The sequence below is a fragment of the Rhea americana genome, unplaced genomic scaffold (assembly GCF_003343005.1).
Source record: "Rhea americana isolate MKP2758 unplaced genomic scaffold, rheAme1 scaffold_143, whole genome shotgun sequence".
Lineage (NCBI taxonomy): Eukaryota > Metazoa > Chordata > Aves > Rheiformes > Rheidae > Rhea > Rhea americana.
In genome coordinates, this window is record NW_028185517.1 from 2,340,770 (window position 1) to 2,367,552 (window position 26,783).

The 26,783-nt window shown below is 39.6% G+C and overlaps 1 protein-coding gene across 1 annotated transcript in view; it reads left to right on the top strand.

Annotated features, from left to right (window-relative positions):
- The window catches only part of PEX14 (peroxisomal biogenesis factor 14), an 80,790-nt gene that overhangs the window by 1,412 nt on the left and 52,595 nt on the right, over positions 1-26,783 (top strand). Inside the window, exon 2 of the mRNA XM_085299024.1 lies at positions 7,602-7,649. Within this exon, the coding sequence (XP_085155150.1) occupies positions 7,602-7,649 (48 nt within the window). The remainder of the gene's footprint in view (positions 1-7,601; positions 7,650-26,783) is intronic.

A 26,783-nucleotide genomic window follows, 5' to 3' on the forward strand; every position in this document is an offset into this window, starting at 1 on the left:
CGCCGCCAACGGCCGCCCGCGCGCCGCCCCAGCGGTCCCTCGCCGAGAGGGGGGCGCGTGCCCCGCCGCCAACGGCCGCCCGCACGCCGCCCCAACGGCCGCTCGCTGAGAGAGGGGACCTGCTGCAGGGCAGCCCGAGTCCCCCACAGCAGCGGAAGCGTGCCGCCGCCAATGGCCGGGCACCTGCGCTGGATGCAGTCACAACAGTGCCCCTACAAGGAGGAGGGCGCCTGTCCTTAGGCGGCCCGTGACAGCGGCTGGGCGACATGTATGTTGCACTCACTCTTTTTCTTGCTTCCCCTGAGGTGCCTAGGATTTTGATGGGCAGAGTGGTGGGTGCCCAGGCATCATATATAAAATGTCTTTGGCTAMCTTGGAGCAAAAAGAGCTGCAAACAGCTCCCTTTCCAAGTGAGACTGTTGCTTCATCATGTTCAATGTCTTTTGGGGAGGACCAGGACATCATATTTAGTGGTTTTGTTCATTCTCTGCATTGTTTTTGACTCGGTGTACTTTGGAGAAATCTCGGAGATTCATATCTTGTTGAGATTGGTTTTGTAATTTGGCTTCCTGCCTTGTATGGTAGCCTGAACTGATATGAGGCACAATTTGCCAAACAATAGCCAAATGCAGTTCTAATTGGAAGAGCCATTTAGGTCAGGTCCCTGGACAGTAGGCATGTTTTCATTTTTGGGTCTGTATGTAAAATTCAGTAAAGTATTTTTATTAAAAAAAAAAACACGGAGAGAGAAAGGAGGCGAGTCGTGTCAGCTGGGTTTTGAAATAAGGCAGAGTATCAATTAGACAAAACATTGTGATAGGAAGACTGTCATATTCAAAAGGAACAGTAAAGCAGAAGGAAGGTTCTTGAACCAACGGTATAAAAAGACAAAACTAACAGACATAACGAAAACCGAGTGTGAAGGGAAAAAGGGACATATGAACTCACTGGTTTAGGTATACTCTCAAGAAAGTGTAAAAATATCAGTGATTTTTTTAACTGGAAACTGAAATGAATGGCRGAGCCAGAGGGGAAGGTAGAACTACAATGTAGTTAGATACAATGTAGGTAATTCAATTTCGCTGAAAACTCTACCTTCAATTTAGTGACATTCTGGAACCCTTTTCATCCCACTAGTCCCTCTGATAGTCTCCTGAGTATGTGATATCTATGGAATTTTGCACAATAGTCCCTGAGGGGGGCAGAGAGTGGACAGGAGATGGAAGATTTGCTATTTCAGCAACAGGGAAGAAAATAAAGCTAAGTTTGCCACCAACAAGCTTTTATACCCTGTCATTTAAATCTATGATGTTTTGACTAAATTAATGTGAGCCTCTCTGTGGATTCATTTAATTTAGACTGAGGATGTTAAGTTTGTAGGGAACAAGATTGAACTGAACTGAAATAAAATGTTTAAAATTCATACTCTAACTAGTACACATCTCATAAACTGTGAAAGGCCACAGTGGCAAACTGACAGTGGGCTTGCTCTTGCTGGGCAGTTTTGCATTGGTCATATGCATTCATCAAGAACAATTTGAGGTGCAGGCATTTTGATCTGTTCCTCATGCTGTGAATGAATGCCTTCAGAAGGAGGAAATCTGAAACAAACTGAGACTGATCTGTAAGCTTGTTGGGCAGTCTGTAGGGCTATTGACTATAGGTTCCTGAGAAAGAAATCTGGTAAATTTGCAAACATATTGCATAAGAAACAACCAGGATCTCATGAATTTGGATATACTATCCTCTCTCTCTCACTCACTCACTCAAACGTTTGTTTAGTGTTGCTTTACCTCAGAAGAAGGCTTAATTTTTGGAAAAATCTTGATCTTTAGTGAGCCTCATAGCTGCAACAGGAGAACCTATGGGTTTTACGTTTAAGAGCTTCAGAAAAATGACTTTGTCACTGCCTCCACAGTAAAAAATGGGCTTTCTATGCCAGGAATAATATGAGGAAGACAGGATACCTTACTCTGCATACAGGCTGCTAGAAAGTGATTTCTCACCACAGACAGACTATTTTGCATCTAGGTGGCTGAGGAGGAGGAAGACAGTCTGAAGCTACTGCAGGGGATCATAGTCAGTTAACCCGTCTCTTGCTGGATTCTTTTACATCATATGCAAAAATGCTATGTTCTCATGCAATCAAAAATTAGTTGAATGTCATTTGGCTCCTGGCCTGTCATGACTTCATTAGTGCTATAGCTTGTTTGAAGGACAGCTTGCCTTGCTTCAGGTATGCAAGGCAATATCAAGTTTAGCTGCAAAATAGCCATACTAATCCTTAGCCTCTCCACACACCTATCAAAAGGAGCAGCCCTGCTTCTAATTTATGTTCTCTCCTTCCCCACTTTCAAGTCTGTGCACTTGCGTTGAGACAGAAGTTTTGTTCCTGTTCAAGACCACCAGTGCTTGGTGGTGGTATCTCCAACCTTCACCTTTGGGTACATCTATGACATTAGTTGCATGTTCTCACCTAGAACTTGAGCAGAGAGGTGTTAAATGCTCTCAGATTCTCTTGGTTTGGGTGAGATTTGACAGGACCTTGCAGGATTGACCAGAAACAGTAAGTGTGATCTCCAACTGAAGAATGCATAGCACAGTAGATGGGTGCTTAAGGGGACATTTCCACAGTAAAACCAAATTGTGAAAGTATCTTTACTGGTATAACAAAATGTAAGTGCCAGTCCTCTCATGCTGCCATTGTAGTTTTGACACTGGTATCAATGTGAATAAAAAGAAGGTGAGCTCATTACTCACTGAATGTTGAGAGAACTTTAAAAAAAATACTTTCTACCACTGATTATGATTGTTTATTTGTTACTGTGCATTCAACTTAAGGCTAGGAGTACTAGCTCTACCTTGCTTCATATGTTCATATTTGATTCCTATCACAAATCTAGTTAGTTTAGCTGTTGAAAAGGGATTGTCTGATTCTTTTTGCCTTATTGTCTGTTTTACTTAGCTTCATTTTCTCATTCTCATGAATTAATATATTGCCTTAAGCATTGCAAAGGATGAGGTGTTGCAGCCCAAATTAAATGATTTACAGAGATAAAGTCCATAAACATTTCTTCCAGAKATTTTGAAATATTTCATTTTGTTTATAAATCATATTCCTTGGGTCTTTTAGCAATGTCTCTACTTAAAAAAGTCAACAGAAGAAAAGATCCTTTCTCTCTCTCTGCATGTTCCTAATAATAAAAGGGAAGAGCAAGAGGATGATATGGCCTGTAAATACAGTAACTGTTTTCTGATTTTTCTTGGCTATCAGTATTTCTTTGATAACGAATACTTGGCTAGTGTATTTGGTGAATCTTGGTGGCTCAGCAAGCCAGCAACCCTGGCCTCCAATATTCCATTAAACTGTGAATTCCTTTAGTGTTAGAGAAACTGAAACACGTAAAAATACTTGGCAGGAATGTTGCTGATTTAGATAACCATGTCTAACATTTTACAAGCTGTTTGGTTTGGGACACAAAACGATACCTAATTATCTGTGTAATTACATGCAGAAGCTGAAACTCCTCTAACCCAGAACTCAGTATGCAGCTTGTCTGAGTCATAGAAAGTTTGAAATTGTTAGAGGCAATGGCTGAATTGGACTTGGCACCAACATAGTAGTGCAGCCACTAAGGCAAGACAGGCAGAATGGTTTCCGTATGCAAGATTCTGTTGTCTGTTAAATATAAGGCTTACTATGATAAGGACAGATCACGTTTAATTTTAATGCAAGGGATTGAGAAAGGAGAGGTGGTAATGTGAAAGGAATGCATTGGTGTTCTAACAYCTTTCATACTTGATGATGGTGTTACCTGTGGTTTCATGTGGAAGAGAGGTGTACAAAGGCCCAGATGTTACTCATATTAATTCTAAAGCTTCATTATATCCACTGGAGCTTCATTCTTTTTCTTCATGTGAAGAAGAAATTGAAACAGATTTAAAATATGTTGTAATATGCCTGATTTGTTGCTCCAGAGACTTAGTTCTATAGCTGGAGCATTAACCAATATGCAGGTAAATTTTACTCCCTACCTGCCTGTAGCTTGGTCTCTGTACTGTGGTATTCATTGTTTCCATTACCTACAGACGATTAAACAGCCGTCACATGGAAAGGATGAATTTTTTGCTGACTTGTCTCATAGCTAATGTGATCTGGAGGGTTATTGTCTCTTGCCTTACAATACTAGTTTCTTAGCTGTTGCACAATGCCTTGTACTTGGAAATTTTGCTGGAAGGAAGATAAAGGTCTCTCTGTGCATTTACAATCATTGTAGCTTTGGCCAATACGGCCATAAATTGTCCAACTAGTCAAATATATGTCGTCAGGTTGTTAACAAGTAGATGTCAAGTAGAATATTGGAGTATTTGTCTTCAGGTTTGACTCTTACATATCAATATAATACATGTTTTCTCACAGGAGCCAAGGCTTCATTTTGGATCCCTCATTGGGCAATTTCCCAGGTTGGTCAAATATTGTGTGGACTGGCAGTCCATAAATATCAGTTTAGCTTCTGAGGGCAGAATATATAAGCTCTACTGCTTATGATGCTCTGGAAATTTTCTGGAGATGCGTAGTCTATGGTGATTAGTGCAGGGGAATGGTTTCTTCGTGGCTCTGCTGCTTTCTCCTCACAACTATAATTTTTCTCTTTGCAAAGTCAGCTAAAGTAGTGTTGTAAAATGCTTTGAATTTTTCTTGAAACTTGCTACAAAGAGCAAACTGTGCATATTTTTAAAAAGAGCCAACCTTACACAAATAGCTTGGTGGAATAATTCCATGGAAGTATTAGTTAACAGCTGTATATATTTTTCAAAGTATTCAACAGGATTTTTTGTCTGTGCTGCTCTTCATCTGCCTCTCCTCAGCAGTTCTGATCTGGTGCTAAACAAATTAGATGAGAATTTTTCCCTTGACTTCARTATGCTATGAATCAGGCCCAAATATTTTAGAGTACTAGCCACATAACCTGTGTTAGGCTTGAGATGTGACTGAAAAATAATATAGAGCACATACACCAATAAGTTCATCCACAACCTAAACAGGTTCAGTCTCATGGAAGCCATTTTCCTGTTTTGATTCTCATGTGTTTTCCCTGTTTTAGGAAGGGGAGACCATTATTTTTCTTTCATCCGTCTAGAAAAGATTTGAAAGCAGAGATACCATGCATATAAGAATAGCAATCCAGTGACATGCCTGAAAAGAGAAGTTTCTTTTTGATAGCTGGGAATTGGGGGCATGTAAAATTATGCTTTAATGTGCTTTTCTCAATATACCATAGCATTCTTTCCATCACATACAGACCGAGGAATGTGAATTCCAGTATGATGACCACGCTGATATTTGCACTGGTCACCATTTATATTAGACAAATTGTTAGGGCCTGAATTTTAGCAGATACACTGTGGAGTAACAAAAATGATGATGGCTGCACATAATGTCACATGAAGGCTCCCTAAAGAATTGCTGCCTAGCTGTGGGATCTAGCTGGACCTTGGTAATGATGCGTGTGTATCTGGACACAGCTGAGATTGGAGCGTATTTGAGTWACTGGCACCCTCTTGTGGTAAATACTTATTTCTATCTATATTTCTTTAGTATTTTGCAGATGGGAAAATCTTGAGATACTTTAAAGTGTAATATAGTGCATAGAAGTGATTCATACAACTGGAGGATTTTATGGTGTAACTTGAAAATTTTAGCTTTGTCTGTACTCAGTGAATAGGACCCCTTTTCTCTGAGACTCAAAACTTGTCTTCATTACTAATAAAACTGCATTTTTTTATTAATGAGATTAACCAGTATGTGTCAGCTCTCCTAAGATAAAATACACAGTGAAGGCAATGTAGTTGAGGCAATCTTAACATCATATGAATTGCATTTCAAAGTAGATTGTTGACCAGGGTAAATTTATTTTGTGATAAAACTTAAATGTCTGTACTTTGGGAGAGCTGACGTATGTTAGATGCACAGAGATCAAACTTTGCTTTCTTTCAGCAGTGAAAACAAGCTCAGAGAGTCTAATTCTGGTGAAACATGGAACTCTGCTAAAAAGCTGTGCCTGTTCTCAGTGAGTGAGTGAATATGAGCAATAGGTGAGCTTGGAGAATGCATGCTCCCAAATTTTAGATCTAGTTTATTTTTTGACTTGCTGTCCTGCTTTAATCAGCCCTTCCTAGTGTGTAAGGAGAGGTGTTCAGCATTGGCCTTGAAACTCAGTCTCTTGATTCTGTGTAGGAAAYAAGAATGGTACTATTTAACTAGTTTTGCTAAGGTACTGTGAGGTTCAGTTAAATCACCACTGTTTTGAAATCTTTGGAATAGTAGTACAGAAAGAATAGGATCCTTTACTAGATATCAGAAACAGGAGGTGTTCAGTGTCAGATTGAGTTTAATCCTTCTATAGAGGAGAAATAAATCACCGAGTTAGAGTGGGGTACCTTTGCATCCAATTTAATAGCAATACTGTGGGCTTTTTCAGAATTTCTTCCCTCAAGTGTCTCAAAGGTCTTTGCAAACATCAATTACTCATCAGGTCCTTATGAGACATGTGGGTTATTATCCTCATTTCATATCCTGAGTATGCAGGGGTACATTAGGAAGAGTGTTACCAGCAGGTCAAGAGAGGTGATCTTCCCCCTCTACTCAGCCCTGATGAGGCTACATCTGGAGTACTGTGCCCAGTTTTTGGCTCCCCAGTACAAGAGACACCTGGAGCTACTGGAGAGAGTCCAGCATAGGGCTACAAAGTTGATTAGAGGACTGGAGCATCTGCCGTATGAGGAACGGCTGCGAGAGCTGGGCCTGTTTAGCCTGSGGAAGAGAAGACTGAGGGGGGATCCTATCARTGTCTACAAATACCTTAAGGGAGGTTGTCAAGAGGATGGGGCCAGATGCTTTTCAGTGGTGCTCAGCGACAGAACAAAAGGCAATGGGCACAAACTGAAACACTGGAAGTTCTGCCTGAATATAAGGAAAAACTTCTTTGCAGTGAGAGTGACAGAGCACTGGAACAGGTTGCCCAAAGAGGTTGTGAAGTCTCCTTCTGTGGAGGTATTCAAAACCTACCTGGATGCAATCCTGTGCAACGTGCTCCAGGTGACTCTGCTTGAGCAGGGGGGTTGGACTAGATGATCTCCAGAGGTCCCTTCCAACCTCAACCGTTCTGTGATTCTGTGATAGACAATGAGATGTCCTATCTTATACCATGTAATGTGACAAATGTTGCAACCAGGAGTTCAGTGGAGGGAGTCCCAGCTTCGTGCTGTGTTTGTTCACTGCAGCACATATTTCAGAATTTGAGTTAAGATTTCTCTCATGACATCTCTGTAGTTTCTCTGGCACTTAACTACTGTCTACCTAGAGCAAGTTCTGCTGATTCTGGGAATTCTGTTTATTTAAATGGGAACTACTGGAACTAATTTCCTCTGTGATCTGAACCTTTTTGTCCTCAGTCCATCACAGAACTGCTACTGATAATAGGAACCAAGTGTGTCTGCCCAAATCCTACTCAGATAATGTGTGGCCTTAACAGAGGAGCATTTCCAATTATGTCCATCAGGTGGCAATATAACCTCATTCTTCTTTTTTTGCTTTACAGCCTGGTTCCTGCCCTGCAACTGAAAATGCAGCACCTCGGGAGCCACTGGTGAGTTTTTTAAGAAGCAGGATRTTGTTTGTTTCAGATAAGTTAGTATACATGAATCACACTCTTTGCTGCATCATTTTACATCCTTCCTCCCCCCCCCTTTTTTTTTGCTTTTCTAAGGAGTTGGTGTTTCGTTCAAAGGGTGTAAGCTGCATCATGTTGTCCTACTGATGACCTCTGAATTTTGACCTGTAGCCATCACCTCCTGCCTTTCCAGGGGTTAGATGTGGGTCACCTAGGCCTCTGAGCTTGTCCGAGCACTGAGGTGTCCTTGAGCAGAGTCTGTCTGTCCTAAATGTGTGCAATATATGCTGTTGATCAGTGCTTATTAGTGAAGAGTCTGAAGAAGGATCTGTGCAGTATAATTTGAACTGAGGTTTTTAAGGCTAATGTCTAAGGAAATAAGCTCTGCTGCTTGGAGACCTCATTTCAAGCTGTCTTGATTTTCAGACACACTCAACATGAGTTAGAAGTGTCTGGCAGCTAGCAGTGCATGTGATCCAATATTTTGACTCTATAACTGTTTTGAAAAGAGCTCTAGGATTTTTGTGTGTGTGTATGAGAATAACTAAGAGAACTCTGTTTTGTTTTATGGAGCTGCACACTGGGACTTGAGCCACTAGACTTCTGAGCTGCATTTTTTTTTACAACCTTCTTTTTCTTTTTTTCTTTCCTCTTCAACCATCTATAACTCAATTAGAACCTGCCAAAATTCTTAGCCCTTCTTGCTGTCCTAAACATGTTATCCTTTCTTTGAGTTCCTTCTCTGGTTTACTGAACACAAGCTGTTTGCAGTGAGAGATCTCAGTGACTGAGGAGACAGGAATCAAGTACTTTCCATAAAGGTGTGATGCTGGTAACATCAAAGCATTTTTGCCTTGTAACTATCTGGAGAACACAGAAGGTGGTTCTTGAAAGAGGGGGATGTGAGTAAGGGCTGTGAACTGGGAAGGGTTAGTAAAACACAAGTAATGAGAGTGCTGTTCAGGAATTCTGTTAAACTCTGCAGTGAAAAGCCCTATAGCCCAGTACCACTCTACCATCCCCTAATTGCATAGACATCTATGTGCTGAGAGTACTGAATGTTGTTACTGACACCATGTCCTTTGTGATCATTTTTTTTGTTTTGTTTTTCCCTCCCTTAGGAAGCTCATAGGAGGCAACAGATCATCACAACCTGTACTGTTGTACAGTTCATTCTCTTTCTCGGGGCAGATTCTAACATTAGCTTTGATTAATATTTTTCTGTATATACAGCTGAATAATTGCTCAGAGGAAACACATAGCAGTTGAGTATCTTTCTATATGAATGTATACACTCATACATACACACGTATGTACACATGTTTATAAAAGCAAAGAACTCCAAAATAAACTTCACTCTCACAATGGTGAGTCTTGCATGTGAGCTAGTTAGAGCCCTTTGAAAGGTGGAGTCTCTCTCTCTCTCTCTCTCTCTCCCTATCTCTCTTTCTCTCTCTCTCTCTCTCTCTCTCTCTCTCTCTCTCTCTCTCTCTCTCTCTTTCTCTCTCTCTCTCTTTCTCTCTCTCTCTCTCTCTCTCTCTCTCTCTCTCTTTTTTAAACACTGAACTCCCACAGTCTCTTTCACATTTACGTAGGAGTCATTATTGCTTCCAGCTGAGTATCTGTAGAAGCCTTATTTAATAAGTGGCTCAGTTCTGTGAGCCAGATGACATGACTTCCACCACAGTACTGTGGCTTCTCTGTACCATGCTCCCTTCTAATGCATGGAGCAGAGTTGGGTCCATAAAGCCTACAAGTCATAGGCACATGGTGCCGTGTCATAAAAATGTTTACGGAAGCACCAGAACAACTATGGCATGAATCCAACAAATGGCTCCATATGGGCAAGCCATACCCTCAGGCATATCATTGCTGATTTCAAATTTGATGCTAAGCAGTTGAAGAAGAATACATGTTTTCCTAGACTTGCAAAATTGGGAGGAGAAATCTAGGAAGAAAAGAGACTCATAAACAAATTCTGCTTGATATCGCCTGCCTTTCTTTGACTTCTTTTTGACAGTATCTTCAAATAGGAGATTGAGAGTGTTCAGTACTTCACAGGCTCGAGACCTCCATTTGGAGCATATTAGTGATGTTATGCACAAGTATGAGAAAACAACAAATTAAAACATCTTATGCTGTGTCAGCAAATGTCATGAGATGATCAAACCAGTTGTATTTTATTTGTGATTTTAATGAACATTGTGGCCTATAAGATGCTAAATGCTTTCCACTCTGTGCTCAGTGGCACTGTCTTCTGCATACTCTTTACGCTTATAGACTGTTGCTATAGGGGAACAGGAATCAAGGAGAAGCAAGGATTTCCAGTTGCTTGCAAGAGGACTTAAGCATTTTGCGGGATCRTGCAACTAGATATGGCCTGACATGTCATATCCTGTTCTGCCCTATGGGACTTAAGAGCACACCGTGCTAAGGTTTATGGCCTTCAAAATGGAGCCCTACAAACTCATGTCACATTCCTAACTGCTACTGCATAGCTGTTCTTTCAGTCTGCTTGTGACCTGTGATGTTTTGAGGTACCCAGCTGGAGTAAGGGACTCTGTGTCCACATTGTTAAACCCTTGAGTTATCCGGTGTCCTTAAAGAAACTGTCCCAATTGAACAATACTCCCAAATGAGAGGTCATTGTGCTATAGTACTGACAGTGGAGAATGAGTTGGAGGGGGATGGGAAAAGCTATAATTTTTGCAGCAGAGAGCGGACACTCATTTCCCTAGCTGTCGGTCTTGGCCCATTAAAATTTGCCTTGTAGCTCCATAGTGGGAAGTGTAACCTTGTGTTAGCAGAGTGTCAGCATCTCGCTCCGTTGCTGTTTACAGCCACGTTTGTCATCGTCAGTGCAGGATCAGCCTCTCCTTGAGTTCAGCTTATTAGTGAACACTGCTGCATCTCTTTCTGCTACCCCAGGTTTTGTACGTGCAGCCACCTCCCATAATCCTCTGAACACATGTGGCATTAGAATAGGTTTGTCTTTTTGCAGTCACTCAAGGCAAAGTCCTGGGACTTGTAAAAAATGTAAGCAAAACCTCTTTCAGTGAGGTTGAAACATTAGAAATTCCCCTTTTTCTTCTCTTGAATCTTTTTTGGTTTTGTTTCTTTGGTCTAATTTCTCTCTTTTGCTTTAGTCTAAATACTTTTTCTTTTCCCATTCTCYTTTACTTTTTTTTTTGGTTAAAAAAAAAAAAACTGCAGTAGTGTCTTGTAGCTTTTTAAACATACTGTGCTGCTTTTTAGATGTTTTCAATACCTTTAGTATGTTTGTTGCTGGACTTTGCTTCTTCTGCAGCCTAAATTACTACATGAAGGTAATGCATATGAATGCCCCTAACATGAGCCTATGTTGGAGAAAAAACCTAAAGCAGCAAAGCTTATAAGTGAGATCTTCCCACGTACGGCTTGCTTTCTTTTTCTGTCACAAAACATACTTATTTTCTTACTAGTGCTTGGTATCTGGAAGAAGTACTAGTTGTAAATATAAAAATACTAGTTGTAAATATAAATCACTTTCTTGGTTTCATACTGAGTTGCAAAGTCCCTAAATCATAGTGTGAGAAGCAGGGTATTTTCTTTTGCAGAATCATTTAACTTTTTTTCTTTCTTTTTTTTTTATGTACTGTTTCTTTCTATTTCTTATTGCAGATAATAACATTTAGCACTGAAACATGCTCATTTCCTTCTCCTCTTTACTGGCAGTYGAGAGGTACAATGTAAAAAGAAGTATTGCTGTCTCTAAGGCAATTCATGTAGAATTTGCTGGTATGTGCTGGAGCCCTTACGGCTTTTAGCCAAACTTTGGTAACCTGATCTTCCATTTTTTTTAAGGCTCATAGTAATGAGACAGCCATTTTGACAGCCATTTCTGTGCAAACATCATAGGGCACGCTACAGATAAATATCATATTTAGGTGATATGAAAGTGTTGTCTCTGTTTTCTAGAAAAGCTAATTGAAATATGCAGATTAACTGTTTACCCAGGTTCCCCTAACATGTTAGTAGCGTAGCTGTGAACAAAACTCTGGAGCTCTGAGAGCTAATCTGTTCACTGGTAATAAGGTCATTTCTATCTCAGATGCTTCGCTGTGCCACTTATCTGTGTTTTGGAAAGCCCTTAGCCCTTCACCCGTAGTACATTTTTTAATGTGCTCATGATATACTTTACTCATCTGCCTCTTCAGGTCATCCTTTTTGTCTTTTTTACACTACTTTTTTGGTGATCAAGGAATAATGATAAAATGGAGAGCAGAAAGGAAATTTCAAATCTCTGTATCTGTAGTGTTTTCCAGGCCCAAAGTCATGTCAGTGTGTTTTGTCTTGCCTGATATTCAACACATTTTGTGTTTGTATCTTTGCTTGATTTCCTGTACCATCAGCTAAGATTTCAAATTGAAACTGTGATGTTGGGGCTTGGTTAAGAGCATATTTAGTTCTGCTACAAATTTTGTTGTTGATTTTCGAGATTTCTTTGAAAGTAAACAAGTAAAATATTGTATGTGTATCTGTACTGTATACAACTTCTGAAACTGAAACTGGTCAGGGTTGTAGTTTCCTCATGTACTTTCTCAGCTGCCTAGATTTGGGTGCTTAGCATTCAATGACAGAGAATAGACAATAGGATGATTAGATATTTTCTGTTGTGTTGCCTCCTCTTTGAACTGTATCTGTTCTGTTAAGCTTCCTCTTTAGCAGACTATGTTTAAAGAGAATTTTAGTTAGGTTTCTGAGGAAGAAGTTTTATAGTTCAGATTTTAAGTTTTACTACTTTTAGCTGTAATTGGTGTAATTAGAAGTTGTGGGAGCCTGACATGAACAATAGTGTTGTCTTTAAGCAAGTGAACAAAACCATGAGTGGGAAATGAGGAAAGGTTACAGAATTGTATCATAAGATTTGAGAGAGTTCATTTGCTCTAATGGTAATGAAGAGGACTCAGGATCTGTGTTTGTAGCCTTTTTGATGAACAAATCATTGGGCCTAGTGAAAATCCATGCCTCTCCTTACACAGTAATAGATACTGTCTTTCTGTCCTATCAGTCTCTGGAGAAAGAGATACAAAGTAATTTTTTTTGAAGTTTCACCTCTGCTTGCAAATGTTCTTTGAAATGAAGGCAAGAAAATATTTTCAGTGAAAAACCCATTCTTTGGTTTCTGGAACACTGTTACAMAATTTAGTGTTCATATGCTTTCTTTTAAAGTTCAAAGATTCTAGTCTATATAATCCTTTGGGGATTTGCAGAAAAGTGTCATTTTTTTCAGAAGGATTTTTGTTTCCAAAGCTGATATAAAAGAGAGGAGTGTTCAGGAGGGACACTCCCCATCACACTTTTGCTTTCCATTTTCCCACACTTCATTGTTGAAAACAAGATTTATACCTATTCACTGTACAAATTTCTGTCTGCCACAATGGGTTTGTTCAGAGTGGTGGCCTGTACTGAATGATTCTCTAAAAGTAAATCTATCCAGAGGGGATTCCCAGACAGCTAGAGTCAGTAGGCAACTAACTTATAGCCCCCAGTGAAACATTAGTCAGGATAATTTACCACTGTCAGCAGGGGAGAGAGAGAGAGAGACTGAGACTATCAGCTTCATGACCTCTTATACAGGCGGTAACCCTAATGGTGTGATAATGCTTCAGTTTGTTTGGGGAGTTCCTGAATATGTTGCTGTGGATTGCCAGTGTTGGACAGTAATTCCATCAGGCCGTAGAAGACAATTGCTGTGCAGGTATCAGTTTTATTGGGCTAGGAACAGGGAGCCGTATGTGTGGGGCTGCTTTACACAATATACTTTCGTTAGCTGCCTGGAGAATGCTTTTATTTAGTAAGTGGTCCTCTGAGTTTGACCTTTTGATAAGTTTGAGGCAGTTGTTTTTTTAATTGGTCCTGTCTTTTATTGCTGAGTGCTCATTGACTTCTTCTGTGGCTCATGCAAAATGTACTTGCCTAATCTGTTGATTCCTTTTACTCTGTTGATTTAGAAAAATATATTATACACATAAAACACAGAGGCACAGATTTTCTTACAGACCATAGTTAAAGGAATCCTGTCATATCAAATTAATCTCCCTGTCTGAGATCAATGGGAAAGTTTTCTTTGAATTACTTCAAATCTCAATTTTATAAGAGGTTGGAATATAACAGTTTGGGTTATAACTTCTACTGTAGTTTTATATGCTAATGTATGAAARCTAAAGATTTGTAGTAGTTACAGGCCAGAGCAGGTTAGAACCCTATCAGGCTGTACAAAATATAATAATGGCTTTGCCTGACCCTAAGAGCTTACAAATTAAATGACAGTTTAGAGCAGGTGGGTGAGACAGCATAACACAGAGTAAGTGCAGTTGTCTTCTGTTCTCTACGGTGTGGTGAGTTAGCAGCTTGTAGTCTTCTCTATCCATTTGTGCAGAAGGAAGTTCTGAAAGCAACTCTTACTTGCTTTTCAGACAAAGCAATGTTACTGATCGTAGGACTTTTAAGATGATTTTAAAATAGTTGTAATACTCAAAAGTTGTTTTTTACGAAACATACAAGGAAGTTAATATACTAAGAGGATGGATTTTTTTTTTAATTTCACATATGCTAGGACTTCCAGAGATCCCAAATCTCTCACTGAAGGCACAATGGGACCTGCAGTGCTCAATAAATTGGAAGAAAAGCCACTATTCATCCAGATAGAAAATATTTAACATTGTTTGATATTTTTCCCTTTGAGCAAACTAATTTCATTTTTCTCTTTATGTTCATGTGATATTTGGGAAGTATAAACATGCTACACCTATAAACAATTTTTTTACGGATCATATTCTGCTTTGCTGTCAGCTAGTTGTTCAGTGTCACTTGGGAGCCCAGCTCTCTGCCTGTTCAGAAAGATTGCAAGCGCTTCGTTATGTGCATCCCAACTATCAGAAGGGTCATTGATTAATTTTGAACAGGTGATGGCACACAGCAAGGAGGCACCTACACCGTCTGCACTTTGGTAATGATGGGTTATGGGATGAAGGTGAGATAATAGTATCACTTTTAAGTATATGTGTGTGGAAAATATGCTATGTGCAGAACAACTTGTAGAGGGCAGCAATTGCTCACAATTCTTTCTGCTTAGAAGAGAGGAGATTTAAGAATTTCACAGCTGTCTGTCTTTTTACCTTCTGGAAGTAACTTTATACAGGAGATTTGTTCTTCAGAGTGCCTTTTGACACTGTGTTATTAAATTGCTAACCTGGGAAGTGTTCCTAGCAATTCTTAGTTCTTATCTTACCTCTAGCACCACGAAGCGGTTGGACTGTCTTTTTGCCCTTATCTAGCTGCTGCTGGTGTCAATGTTACTAAAATCAAAGAAAGTTATTCTCATGACAGCTAGTGACTCTCCTAAGATTATAACTGCATGCATGTGATAACCTTCTTCATGTTTTGCCTTCTTCTTACTTTTACTTGAGAGATCATGCTATAATAAAAAATTACAGTCTCTACAGCATGTTTGTTGTTCCTCACAGTACGTAGTACTACGTACCTTGACAGAGTACGTAGGGTCGTCTTCATGTTGAAAGAGTGGTAGCTGAGGCAGAAAAAGACAGAATTACTTTTTCAAGAACTTTAAAGAACTTTCCCCAGATTTGATGTACTTGAATGCATCCCTCAGATACTTTTGATGCCAACATCTTCAGAAATAAGGTTCGCAAAACTAGAAAGCTGGTAAAACTCTTAGTCTGGGAGTTCCTGAATAACTCGGGGAAGAGAGACTTTCTCTGCTGCTTACATTTCTCACATTTCTCTGTATGCCACTTCAATTGCAAGTTCTCTCAAACCATCTTAATAATTTTTTTGAGTGTACATAGCTCTTCTCCTAGCTACAATTGTACAGACCATGTCCCTTTCTCAGTTGTGATCTTGTGACACAYCATGGCTACTTTGACAATTGCCTTTCTGGAAAAGTAACAATGCAAATACACTTAGCTATTTAATAAAATGATTTTACAGCTGGAGACAAGCACAAGGTACAGCTCACAATAAACTTAACCATCTTACATTATCTGTTACACCTTTTAGTCAGAGCAGGATTGTCCTCTGCTGTCAACTTCCCAGTATTTTGTCAAGTCTTGTTCTGAAKGGCCTGAATGATAATATTCCTTGAGATACATTTCTGCAACTAAGTGCATATTGCAGGAATGGAGTTTCCCTGCTATGAAATAAGAATTTCCWGTGTCTTCATTCCAGCTTGCTGCTCCTGTTTGTTTTCTGTGCCACCCTAAGTGATTCCTTTCCTCCTTAAGCATCTGCACCCTTCAGATGTTTGCAGACAGTTATCACATCATTTCTCCTTTCCCCCACCCCCATCCTGGTCTCTTAGCCAAGCTCTACATACTTAGCTCATTTAATCTTTCCTCGTAAGTCAAGGCTGTAATTGACAGTTCTGACACGAAGAGTTGCATTGGTTACACACGCTGCCAACAGGATATAAATACTTTCTGTGTGGTGATTGAGAATTACAATCAAGACTGAAATGAGCCTCCCTGCTCGACACCCCCTCTTCCTTGCCCCATATTTTTGACAACTCCTTTCTTGACATTAAGTTGCCTCAGTTCCATGAAGAGGGACTTAGYTCTCACTTTAACGGTCAGCTATCCAAGCACCCAATCTGTTTCAAAAAGTTGTATCAGGTCACTTGGAAAATTCAATATTAAAGCCATGTGGGATTCCAGTCTGCTTCTAAATTCTTGTGGAGGTGTTCTTCTTTTTACAGAGGTAGTGCTCTTCTCTCACCAGACATACATAGGCCTCAAGCTGCTGCCAGTCATTTTTTTCCGGGAAGGCAGAGCTGGGCTCCATGCAATATGCTGAAGTGAGCCAAGAACAGCTTTTACTGTGTACATGCAAAAGGAAAGAGACATTGTATCCAATACCCCTGGTGCACATGTTCTTTGTGCACTGCTGTCAGGAGGCTCACAGCACTGATGCTGGCAGGGTCCTGTTGTGCAGATTCTCTTGGCACTGACGTTCTTAGCTGTTGCTGCCATGAGGAAGCTCAGAATGCTATTGATCTGACTGGCACAGCTGTGAAGTTCGTGACTCTTATACGTGTAGGATCTTAGAAGAGGCATTTAGCCCTACCCAGGAAAGTATTGCCTTGGAAGAAGGCATAACTCTGACCTGCATGCCCATGTGTTGGTACACACAGCTTGGTTTCCAGTTAAGCAAATCTAGAAGTTGATCTAGGTTACTTGTTTCCTTGCGCTGACTTCCCTTTGAGAAGATGGATGCAGCTGACAAAAAATTAGGGAACTGAGAAAAGAACTATCTGACTTCTAACGTTGTATTCTCTGAATCTTCATATATTACAGTTTCCTCAACAGAGCTAGTTCGCAAAGATTACATGTATTATTGCAAAGCATGCAACATAAAGGGGGCATTTATGAAGAGGAATATCAGAGGAAACATTATAGCAGGGACCTTTATAGCCTTTCCATTATTRTGGTTTAAATTTTGACGTGGTTTTATTTGCAGTGACACTGGGACCAGTAAAGAAGTGTTTTTTCTCTTCCCCCTCCCCTCCCATTTCTCCCATCTTCTTTTCATTCTTTTCTTCCACATCCTGTTCTGAAGCTGTGGTGCAGAGATACGAATCATTAAACATGCAAGTAGTCAGAGAGCCAGGTTTCAGTTTATGTGGAATCAACCCCTTTTGACTCAGAAGTTGGAAACCAGATGACTCACTGTGATGCATGTTTGTTGTTTTTAATAACTGTCATTTTGCAAAATATGGTCAAAGCTTCAAACCCTGACTTGTGGAGTGGAGTGGTGTGTATTTATTTTTAATTTGGGAGGCAATAAGCTGGAATGTGTTTTTAGCTGCAGTCTTCCCTTCAAGTTTGAGTAAAAAAAAAAAAGAAAGCATTGGCAGTGAGAAAGATTTTAGATTTTTCCTGTTACCTGAAAAAAGTCATTTTCTTGGTCAATTACTTGAAAAGACTCAGGTGCCAAACATCTGCTAGGATTTTAAGCCCCCTGTTTGTGTTTATGTTTTCTAATATATACCCAAAGGGACAAGTTTCTCAAAAAGAAAGCAGACAGATGTTTTTCATTTGTGAAATTTAAAAAAATACATGCCATTCTTGCTTTATCATTCCAATTTGTAGCAGAATTGTCATCTGTCTCCTTTTTTTTGTAGGAAATAAGCAAACATAGTGCTTTAGTGGCAGAATTCCCTATCAATAGGAGTCTTACCATTCTTAGCTATATGGAAAATGTGCAAATATGTAGACATATTATTTTCTGCTTGTACTATGTACTGCTTGTACAACAGTTTGTAAATTATAAGCTGAATATTAAGTGCTTTGTGCTTTTTGTTGTTTTACTTTCTAACTCTCCCCTAAATGTGATGTTTTAGTTTGTCAAAGTTCTCCAAGTCTGTTTTTGAGATTAGTTAACTAGCAGTGTAAATCTACAGCTACTCTGTTACAGAAGAATAGAGTTATACCAGTATAGAAACTACGTACACGAGAACAGAATTTGACCCTAGAAATAAAAACTGTATAGTGATCGTGCGACTGAATTAGTTGTGACTATGGATTTTTGTCCTGTTCAGTTTTCAGATTTGGATGCTTTGTAACCATTTTTTGTCATGAATTATACTGTGATCTTTCGCAAGTGCTGTTGCAAAATGAAATACTGTGCTATAGTTCAAGGAGGATAGATTCCAAGCCCGCCACTGCCTATTGCTTCTTTCTAGAGAGTAAAAAAGCAATGGCTAACTTAAAAGAGACTTAAAAGAGACTAAAGGCTAACTTAAAAGCCTTGTTGCTGTTACTCCGAGGAAATTTGGATAYGTATGCTGGCTACTTCTGGGAAGCTGTGGTCTGATTTGTTATTCTGTTCAGGAAGGAGGGAGGTTTTGGTTTTTATTTTTTAAAGTGGATGTAGTGATTGTGGAAGATAGTGAAAAGATAGCTYTGGAGAATTAAATCATCTACACACAAAATTTAAACTGCAAGGTGTGTTTGTAGGAATCTCCACCAAAATGATATGGAAAGGACACCCTCCACCCCACCCCCAAAGATGAGAGGAAAATTCAGTCTCTAGCCCATTTGATGCTTGACTTTCCTCTGAAGCTGCCAAGAAGGATGCCAATTTTTCCATTTAGCTGACTATTGTATAGACCTTAAAAGGGAAGGTTTTAATGCAGTTGGCTGCTATATAGACTGTTAAAGGGAAGTTATTTATTTTAGCTGGCTGCTGTATGGATTATTACAAGGGCATTCTTTCAGCTGCAGCAGCTATATTGACTAGTAAATGTGCAGGGCTGTATTGCTAGTGGCTGTCATATTGACTGTTACAGAAAAGATCTGTATTTAAGCCATAGCACTGCACTGGGATCTCCCAGGCAGGATATTAATGCTAATTCATCTGCTCACCCCCTGCTGTGAGTGTTATTTGTTTAAATCTGTAGAATCCCACAGCGCGTTTATATCCTCACTAGAGTGAGCTTCGCTCCCTGTAATTATTTAACATTATATGCTGATATAAATTGTAACAGTTAAAGAATGGTAATGAGTAGCAAAAAAAACACAAACTTAACCTTAGAAATGGCAGAGTCAGCTCTTATAACAACAGCCAGCAACTTTCACTGTTCTCTGCCTTTTCCCAAGTCCATATGCACAATATTGCGCATACATTATGTGTGTGCTTGTGTGTTCATGCTCACACTGGCAACTGTGCCAGGCAAGGCTGTAATTATGCAGAATGTACTGTGAAACTTATGCACACACTCATAATTACATACAGTGCCTACGTACAGCAAGTTTTATCTCTGCAGTTCAGCTTCTTGATGAGTTGTTCTGATAGGTGATTTGAGTTGGGGCTACCATATTGACAGAAGAAATGAAACCCTTGGATTCTTCTTGCAGGAAATTCATGTCCAAAGGTTAAGCTAAAAGGCCTTTGGGTGTCAGTGTTGCTCTTTGTAGGCTCAGCTGGCAAAGCATTTGTCTGGTAATAAAACCTGGACTTTGAAAGTAGTATTTCTGGCTATAAACATCTAAGACATGTACACATAATTTATATATAAAATGCATGTCCGTGCAACACCATTTATGTGTGGGTGGAGTGAGTGGAAGTAGCTCTATTGTGTGTTAGCTGAATTCTTCACAGTTTCTGTTGTCTATTACAGCATTTGTGTCCCAAACAGGCGTACAAGATGGGCCACTACTGCTGAACAGCTGTGGTTCTACAGTGGAGGTGACCTGATTCCTGTGTATCATTTGCTTGTGAATATTGTGGGCAATTCTTTTCTATTCAGGAAAATGTTTTTATGGTGTTCACAAAGTGGTTGTAGATGCAACAAAAATTATCTTTGGTTTAGATTTTTGAAGAGCTTTGGAGCTATCTGACTTAAAAGGTACTCTAGAAATGTGATTTTTTTTAACTGTTTATCAGAGCTCATTGAAAACAGATTTGCATTAAAACAGTGCATAAATAACAGAAGAAAACTTTCAGTGACTTAAAATGGAGATGATAGAGAAAAGTAATGTAAATAGCAAAGAAAACATATTTTAAAAAGACTTCTTTGTATTATTCTGTTCCTTATTCTGATTTCAGGTAGGGAGTAAAGCTGGCATAAGAGGAGCTGAGCTTGTACTTGATTTGCAGAGTAGCGTGATGGTCGGTTGGGCTGCGTTGGCAGCATGGACCTGTGCCAGACTTCACCACAATTCATACTGTGTCAGTTTAATAAATGCACTACTTAAATTATGAAATTACAAAAGAAAAAAGAGAATGCACTTATTCAGACTCTTAATACATTAAAAATAAGGCATTAAAACACTGCCTTTTTTTTTCCTTCCAGAATCAATAATGAACAGGAAGGGTTGTAGACATTAACAGTCATGGACATTCAAACTCTTATACATAAATTATCTTAGAAAAATGCACATAAGACTTGAATAATGTAAATACATTAATGCATTTAATAATTTAAACATTAAAGCGCATTCAGGAATTCGTGGTAGAGGCTGTTCTGAGATAAGGAACAGTCCTGGAAGTTGTGTGTCCCAAGATCGATTGCTGGTTTCTCCTTGAGAAAACTCTCTGGGGAAGTCAAGCTGTGCAGCTAGAGTGACTGCCTGTCCTGAGGAATCTCAGGATGTTAGCCAGCTCTTTTGCTTTTCACCTGCCTTTTCTTCTTTCCACAGACGTGAATACATACATGCAGAATATCCCACAGATCAGAAGAGGCCAGTGTGCATTTTGCCCTGTCTCTTTTGAATATGTGCTGCCATTTGTTTACAAAATAGGTGAAACAGCTTCCAATAATGAGTGTCTTGGCTAAAAGTAAAATATCAACAAATGCTAAAGAAACTGCGTGCAGGTGGCTGCAAGGAAGTTGTACAATATCTGGATTCTGATCTACTAATTCTGGGAAACAGGAACATGGAGGCTTGAGTACAGACGATGAAATGGGGATCCTGCTCCTCTTGGGCTCTTCATGGACTAGTAGTTCAAACTCCATTCTCAGGTGTTGGTATAACAGTGGCAGTTGGGGAGAGGGAAGCTGTTGGAAACAGTGCTCTCACTTGTATGCTCTCCTCTTCTTGAAACCCTGAAAATCATAAGACTGGCTGCAGTGTAGTGACTAAGTAAGGGCTTTATTATGTTCTTGCTTCTGTRCTCCTCTTTGGATGGAAGGACCTTCAGTACCATAGCAGTATCTAACTGGTACATAAAGGTCCCCATCATGCCAGGCATTTTCCTCAGGACTTTTAGCTGTATCCCCTTTTGCTGATGTTTCCTTTTGGGTCATAGCCTTGCTTTGCCTCTTCTGCAAGGAAGCACACCTGTGCTTTAGAGGTCATTTCCACCCTACAGTCCCACTCACAAAGTGGCATGAGGTATCCTGCTTAGGCCTGGATACTGAAATGATGGAACTAATGAGAAGGAGCTTAGCCTGATCTCAAAACGAGAAGAGTTGGATTGGTTAATTAAAGGAGCCTGGCACAGGGCATCTAGTAATTATAGGTGCAAGAAGTCTGAATTTGAAAAGGACTGTGCAGCTGGAGAAGGATAGGGAGACACCCAGAACTCTGCAGGCTATGGGCAAGAATGCAGCAAAACCAGATCTGGAAATCAGAATCTGGCAGAATTCCTTGGTGAATTCTTATTTATTCATTTTTTTTTAATGAGGAGCTGAATCTCTCCTTATGCATTTATGTTTTTGCATGCACATGTGTATGTACAATTCTAGTTCCACCCTATGGCTGGGAGGGTGGTTTTATTAAAGACCAGAAGATTGAGAGGCAGATGTTCTAAAAGACATGGGCCTTGCCCTGTAGTGATTTGGAGTAATTAATGTTGATGGTTGCATTGGTTCTATTATCGATGATGCTACTGGGTCTTTATCACCAGTGGCATCTCAATACCCATGAGTCTGTATCACTATAGGGCAGAACTTTTGAMGGGAAAGAGGCTGAGGCCACCCGGACCTGCTGGGAAATTGCTTCTAAACTCTTATGTAGGAGTAGGGTGGGGAATAATGCTATGTCATCACCTTTTCCTCTTTATAGTTAAGTTCCTTAAAGCAGTGTTTCTCAAGCTTAGGTTATGACCCCCGACAGTAGGCAGAAGGCTTCAAAGGAAATCACAAAGTCACTAGCCAGTAAACAGCTTTCTACTTTTAACAGGCTGTCAGGAGTTCTGGTTCTCCTAGTTTGAAGACTTAGCATTTATTTCACTAACTCATTTTCCAGAAGAAACTTGCTGCCCTCTCAGCTGCAGAATGTGGGATGAGCCACCAGAACAGATGAATGCAAAAGGAAGTCAAGCTTGCATAAAGTTTTAGAAGTGTTGTTTTAGCAAATTTTATTTTCCAGGGACAAGCTCTGCAAGTGTTCCCTGAAATGAGTCTATTAACTTTAGGTAAAGAAAGATACAGAGAGTCATTTTGTTCCCAGTGGATTTCTCAGCAAAACCCATTTGGGGAATGTAGGACTGTCTGTGCAAAAAAATAGCATTTGTTCAGTGCTTAGGACTAAACAATGAGGTTAGGAGACTACAGTTCTTCTTTAACCTTACAGCTGACTAGCTCTATACTGGTAGGTGAATCACACTGGAAAATTGAATTCTTGTTCTAAGGGATCCTACCTCAAAAGATGAAAAGCACTGTTTTTGTCAAACTATAAAAGAAGATAGTCCAGGCAATAGAGAAAAAAACTGCTTTGAGGGTTTGACTTGTGTACTGACCATGTGTAGGTGCTCCTGGGCTGTTTTAAGTATAAAATAAAACACGTTAACTTGAGACACCTTTTTAATACCCTGCAGTGGGCTAAAGGGAATGCTCACAGTCATTTACACTGGCTCAGTTAATGTGTGGTACCTTTATATTTCTCATCACCTATACAAAGCCAAAGCTAAATACCCTCAATTTTCCGTCTCAAGCAGGCAGCACCCCTGCCTAAATGGAATAAATTTTGAGCCTCCCACACCTCAAAGCGAGAAGCATCGCTGGTGGTAGGGAAGAGGTGTGTCTGCTGCACGTGGGAAGCTCCTGCAGGGGATTTTTACATAATCCAGGGACCGCTGAAGATGAACTTGAGTGATGGGATGCTCTGGACGTGGCCTGCAGGGAAAAGGAAGGAGTGGGTGAGGATCTCTGTAGGCTCTCATAGCTTAACGGCCACATTTACTTGAATTTAAGAGGCATAAGCTCTTATAGTAAATTTTACTGCTATATCAGAGCCTGCTTTCTGTTTTTCAAGCTTTGTCTCCATGGGGGGGTATTCCATGTTTTATTCCATTTCACAGCCTGAACTTTTACCCCTACTTAAGAGGATTACATGTGGCAGAGATGTAAGAAGAAAGGGAATCTTGCCGCTACCCCACTCCTTTATTTCTATAACTCCACATATATCTGACTATGCTCTCAGAGGGRCCAAACTTTATGCCTTCCAAAACCTTGCTCTGAAATGCTGATTCAAGCCGGTAGCAACTTTAGGACTCCTTGCAGAATAAATGCCTCTTGCTTTCTTCCCTGGCAGTGGTGTTTCCTCCCTGATTTATTGTGCTCAGGTCTGCTAACATCTCTTGACTAAACTGGACATCGTGTAATGGTGTGAAGGTCATTTTATATATGCCTTATCCATTTCTGGAGACATGGTGGGAAGATAGGTCATGTAAAGCAGCATATCCTACTGGGAGAGGGAAGAAGAAAAAGATAGCCTGGCTCTCCTTTTCATAGTCTCTTGTGGTGGGATGAAGGTTTTGACAGCCTAATTCAGCATTTAGAAAAAGATGGAGCCAAGCAGAAAGATTTTCCCCCCACACTCATTCCTTACAGCCCAGCTGTGACAAACTGACAGATAATTAACAAATCAAGACCTCCTATTAGCCTTGTCCCCAATGCATTGAAGCAGCTCCTWTGTTGCATGTGTCCTTTAGCAAATGCCTGTACTTTATGGCTACAGAGTAAGACAGTTGGATCAGTTTAGAAAGGCAGAGAGTTCTCTAAGATGTCAATGCATAAATATTTTCAGGAACAGAAGAAGTTGCCTCTRAAAGTAAGTCAGTAAAGGAGAGTAAGTGGGAGAACTGTGCCATGACTGAATGGAAAGCACTGCAATGGTGTAGTATGTTGGCATGGATTATCTTCTAGGAATATAGGATGGAAAGGGATGTATGGAGTTATTGAGTCCCTCTTGTTTTTACAGAAAATGTTGTAAGTTGAATCAGAAATTTTTAGAAAAATTCTTTGTATAGGACTAACTAAGACTGCAAAATTGTGCCAGGAAGCATTGTTTGTGATAGAAACAGGTCTAATATTAAGACTTTAATATTATTCTGAAGGTAATGTGTTGGTGCCCTTTCCTTTCTTCCTCAAGTTATTGAAATTGCATGGATAAACCCCAAGTAAGCCTTATTTTCTTTCTTTTTCTTGACTCATTTGGAGAAGAATAAGGAAGAATGTCAATATCCTTCCAGTTCAAGATGTTAAATACACAGAAGCCATTGGTTCCAGAGCTTAACGTGTGTTAAAGGAGAGAGAGCAACCTAATTGCATCAAAGCCACTCTTAAGTTCATGTATGAGAAGCCCATCAAGCTGAAAGCATTCAGACAGCATCTACTGTTATCAAATCACTCGTGAGTCGAGCTAATTAAAATAGAGCTTCATTTTTCCGAACCATTGTTTGGCAGGAATTCGAAACAGGTCTAACCCAATTTCTGTGTGTTTATGAGCCTTTATTATATCAAAGGTACTTTTCTGTAAATGTACAGGGCAGTGTTAAATGAATTGATCCACACTGTATCACTGTAGATGCACTATGGACTTCCTAATGATTTCTCTTCTAGTTTTTTCTAGGTATACCCTAGAAAGCTTGCTTTGTCCCTTATCATGTCATCTTCTTTTTCTCTTTTCCTTTCTGTCTCACTCTCAAGAAAGTAAACGTCCTTGTATTTCTTTCTTTCATATCCTACTTCTTCACTCTATTGGGATTTTTTGTATTATTAAAACATTTACGCATTTGCTGCCACATGCAAATCCAGAATAATAAAACAGGACTCTTTATACTCCAAACAGGAGCAGGAGGTCTCCCAGCACTAAGATTACCCAGTGACTCATTCCTGTTGATCACAAGGGAAGGAGAAGAATGGAGTCTAAATGTTGCTTTGTTGAATGTTTGGTATAGTTTGTTTATTTATTTTTTATTTTAAACATTTTACATTTCATTGTGCAAATTCCAGGTATCACATTCCTCTTTATAATTTGCATACATACACAAAAGTTAAAGAGACATAGAAATTGCTCCCAGAAGGCAGGCTGTACTCTTAGGCAACTAAAAGCTAATTCATGAATATTCTCTGCAGAAAGAGAATACTACACATAGGACCAGTCATCRGTTCAGTATGTGTGAGCGTGAGTAGCAGCCCAGTGAAATGGTAAAGTCAGGAAATAACTGTCTTTCCAATTTCAGATATTTAAAATCCAAATTGTTCATATAATATTCTTAAATCTTGAATTTGTATCTGAGTAGTCAATTCAAATTAAAAAAAAAAGAAGCTAACATTTAGCATTAGGAAAAATCCCTGATAGTGATCTATAAAAACATGAAGTCCTCTCCCTAGAAAAGCAGAAGAGCTTTGGGCTTTTAAAAATAGACTGGAAAAATACAAAAAATAAATAGGAAGGAGCAATCATGCAATAGCTAATACAAGAGAAAAGGGGCATTTTGTTTTTTTCTGGACTTTTTGTGCAGTTTGAGAAAGCTTGCTCCTTTAACTGTATTCACATTGTAATGGAATTTCAGGGCATTATATTTTGCATTTCAAGCAGTCAATTCTGAATATGTGTATTCAACTCTTTTGTGTAAAGCTTAAGAGCAGCATTCATAAATTGAACACCAGAAGCACGTGTAACATTTTGCTACCAGCAAAACCTGGTAACATGTTCTGTTAGATGTTCACAGACTTACGAATTATTGTCTCATGCTGTGTTGTTTTAGAGAGATGAAGAAAATTGTTACTCAGAAGTTGGGTCTTCTGTTCCTTGGCAGTGACTCTCTCCTGATTCCACTTTTAAAAGATTAAAGTGAACTTAATGCTGACAAAAAGCAGCAGAGTCACAGTATCCAGAAAGATAAAGCCTCAGAGAGAGAATGGACATTGTACTGCATGCTTTTTCTTTAAGCCTTGGAAAGGAGACCTAACTTAAGGGCACTACTGCTAAGGACTTGATTAATCTCACTGTTTGTTAAGTCTCTGCCTTCTTTTCCTGCAACTACAAAGGTGTGCAGAGGATTACTGCTCTTCCAGCAACTGTATCATCAACCTAGTCAGTTTTCCAGTTGAGGGCCATGATATGATGGCTTTGAGAGAAGAATTTCTGATAGAAGCTAAGCAATAGAGGTACTCTTAAATAGCTAAGTAATTCAAACTTAATTTATGTTCATGTCGTGGTGAGTGCAGACTGAAATGTGGAAAATCTAAGAAWGTCTTCATGGGCTTCTCAGCATTTTCTGCATATGCAATTGTTGCTGATGTTGCTACTGCAGGAGGAAGCTTGCCATTCTACCAACAAACACTCTTTCCTTTTTTGTTTTACAACAACAACAAAG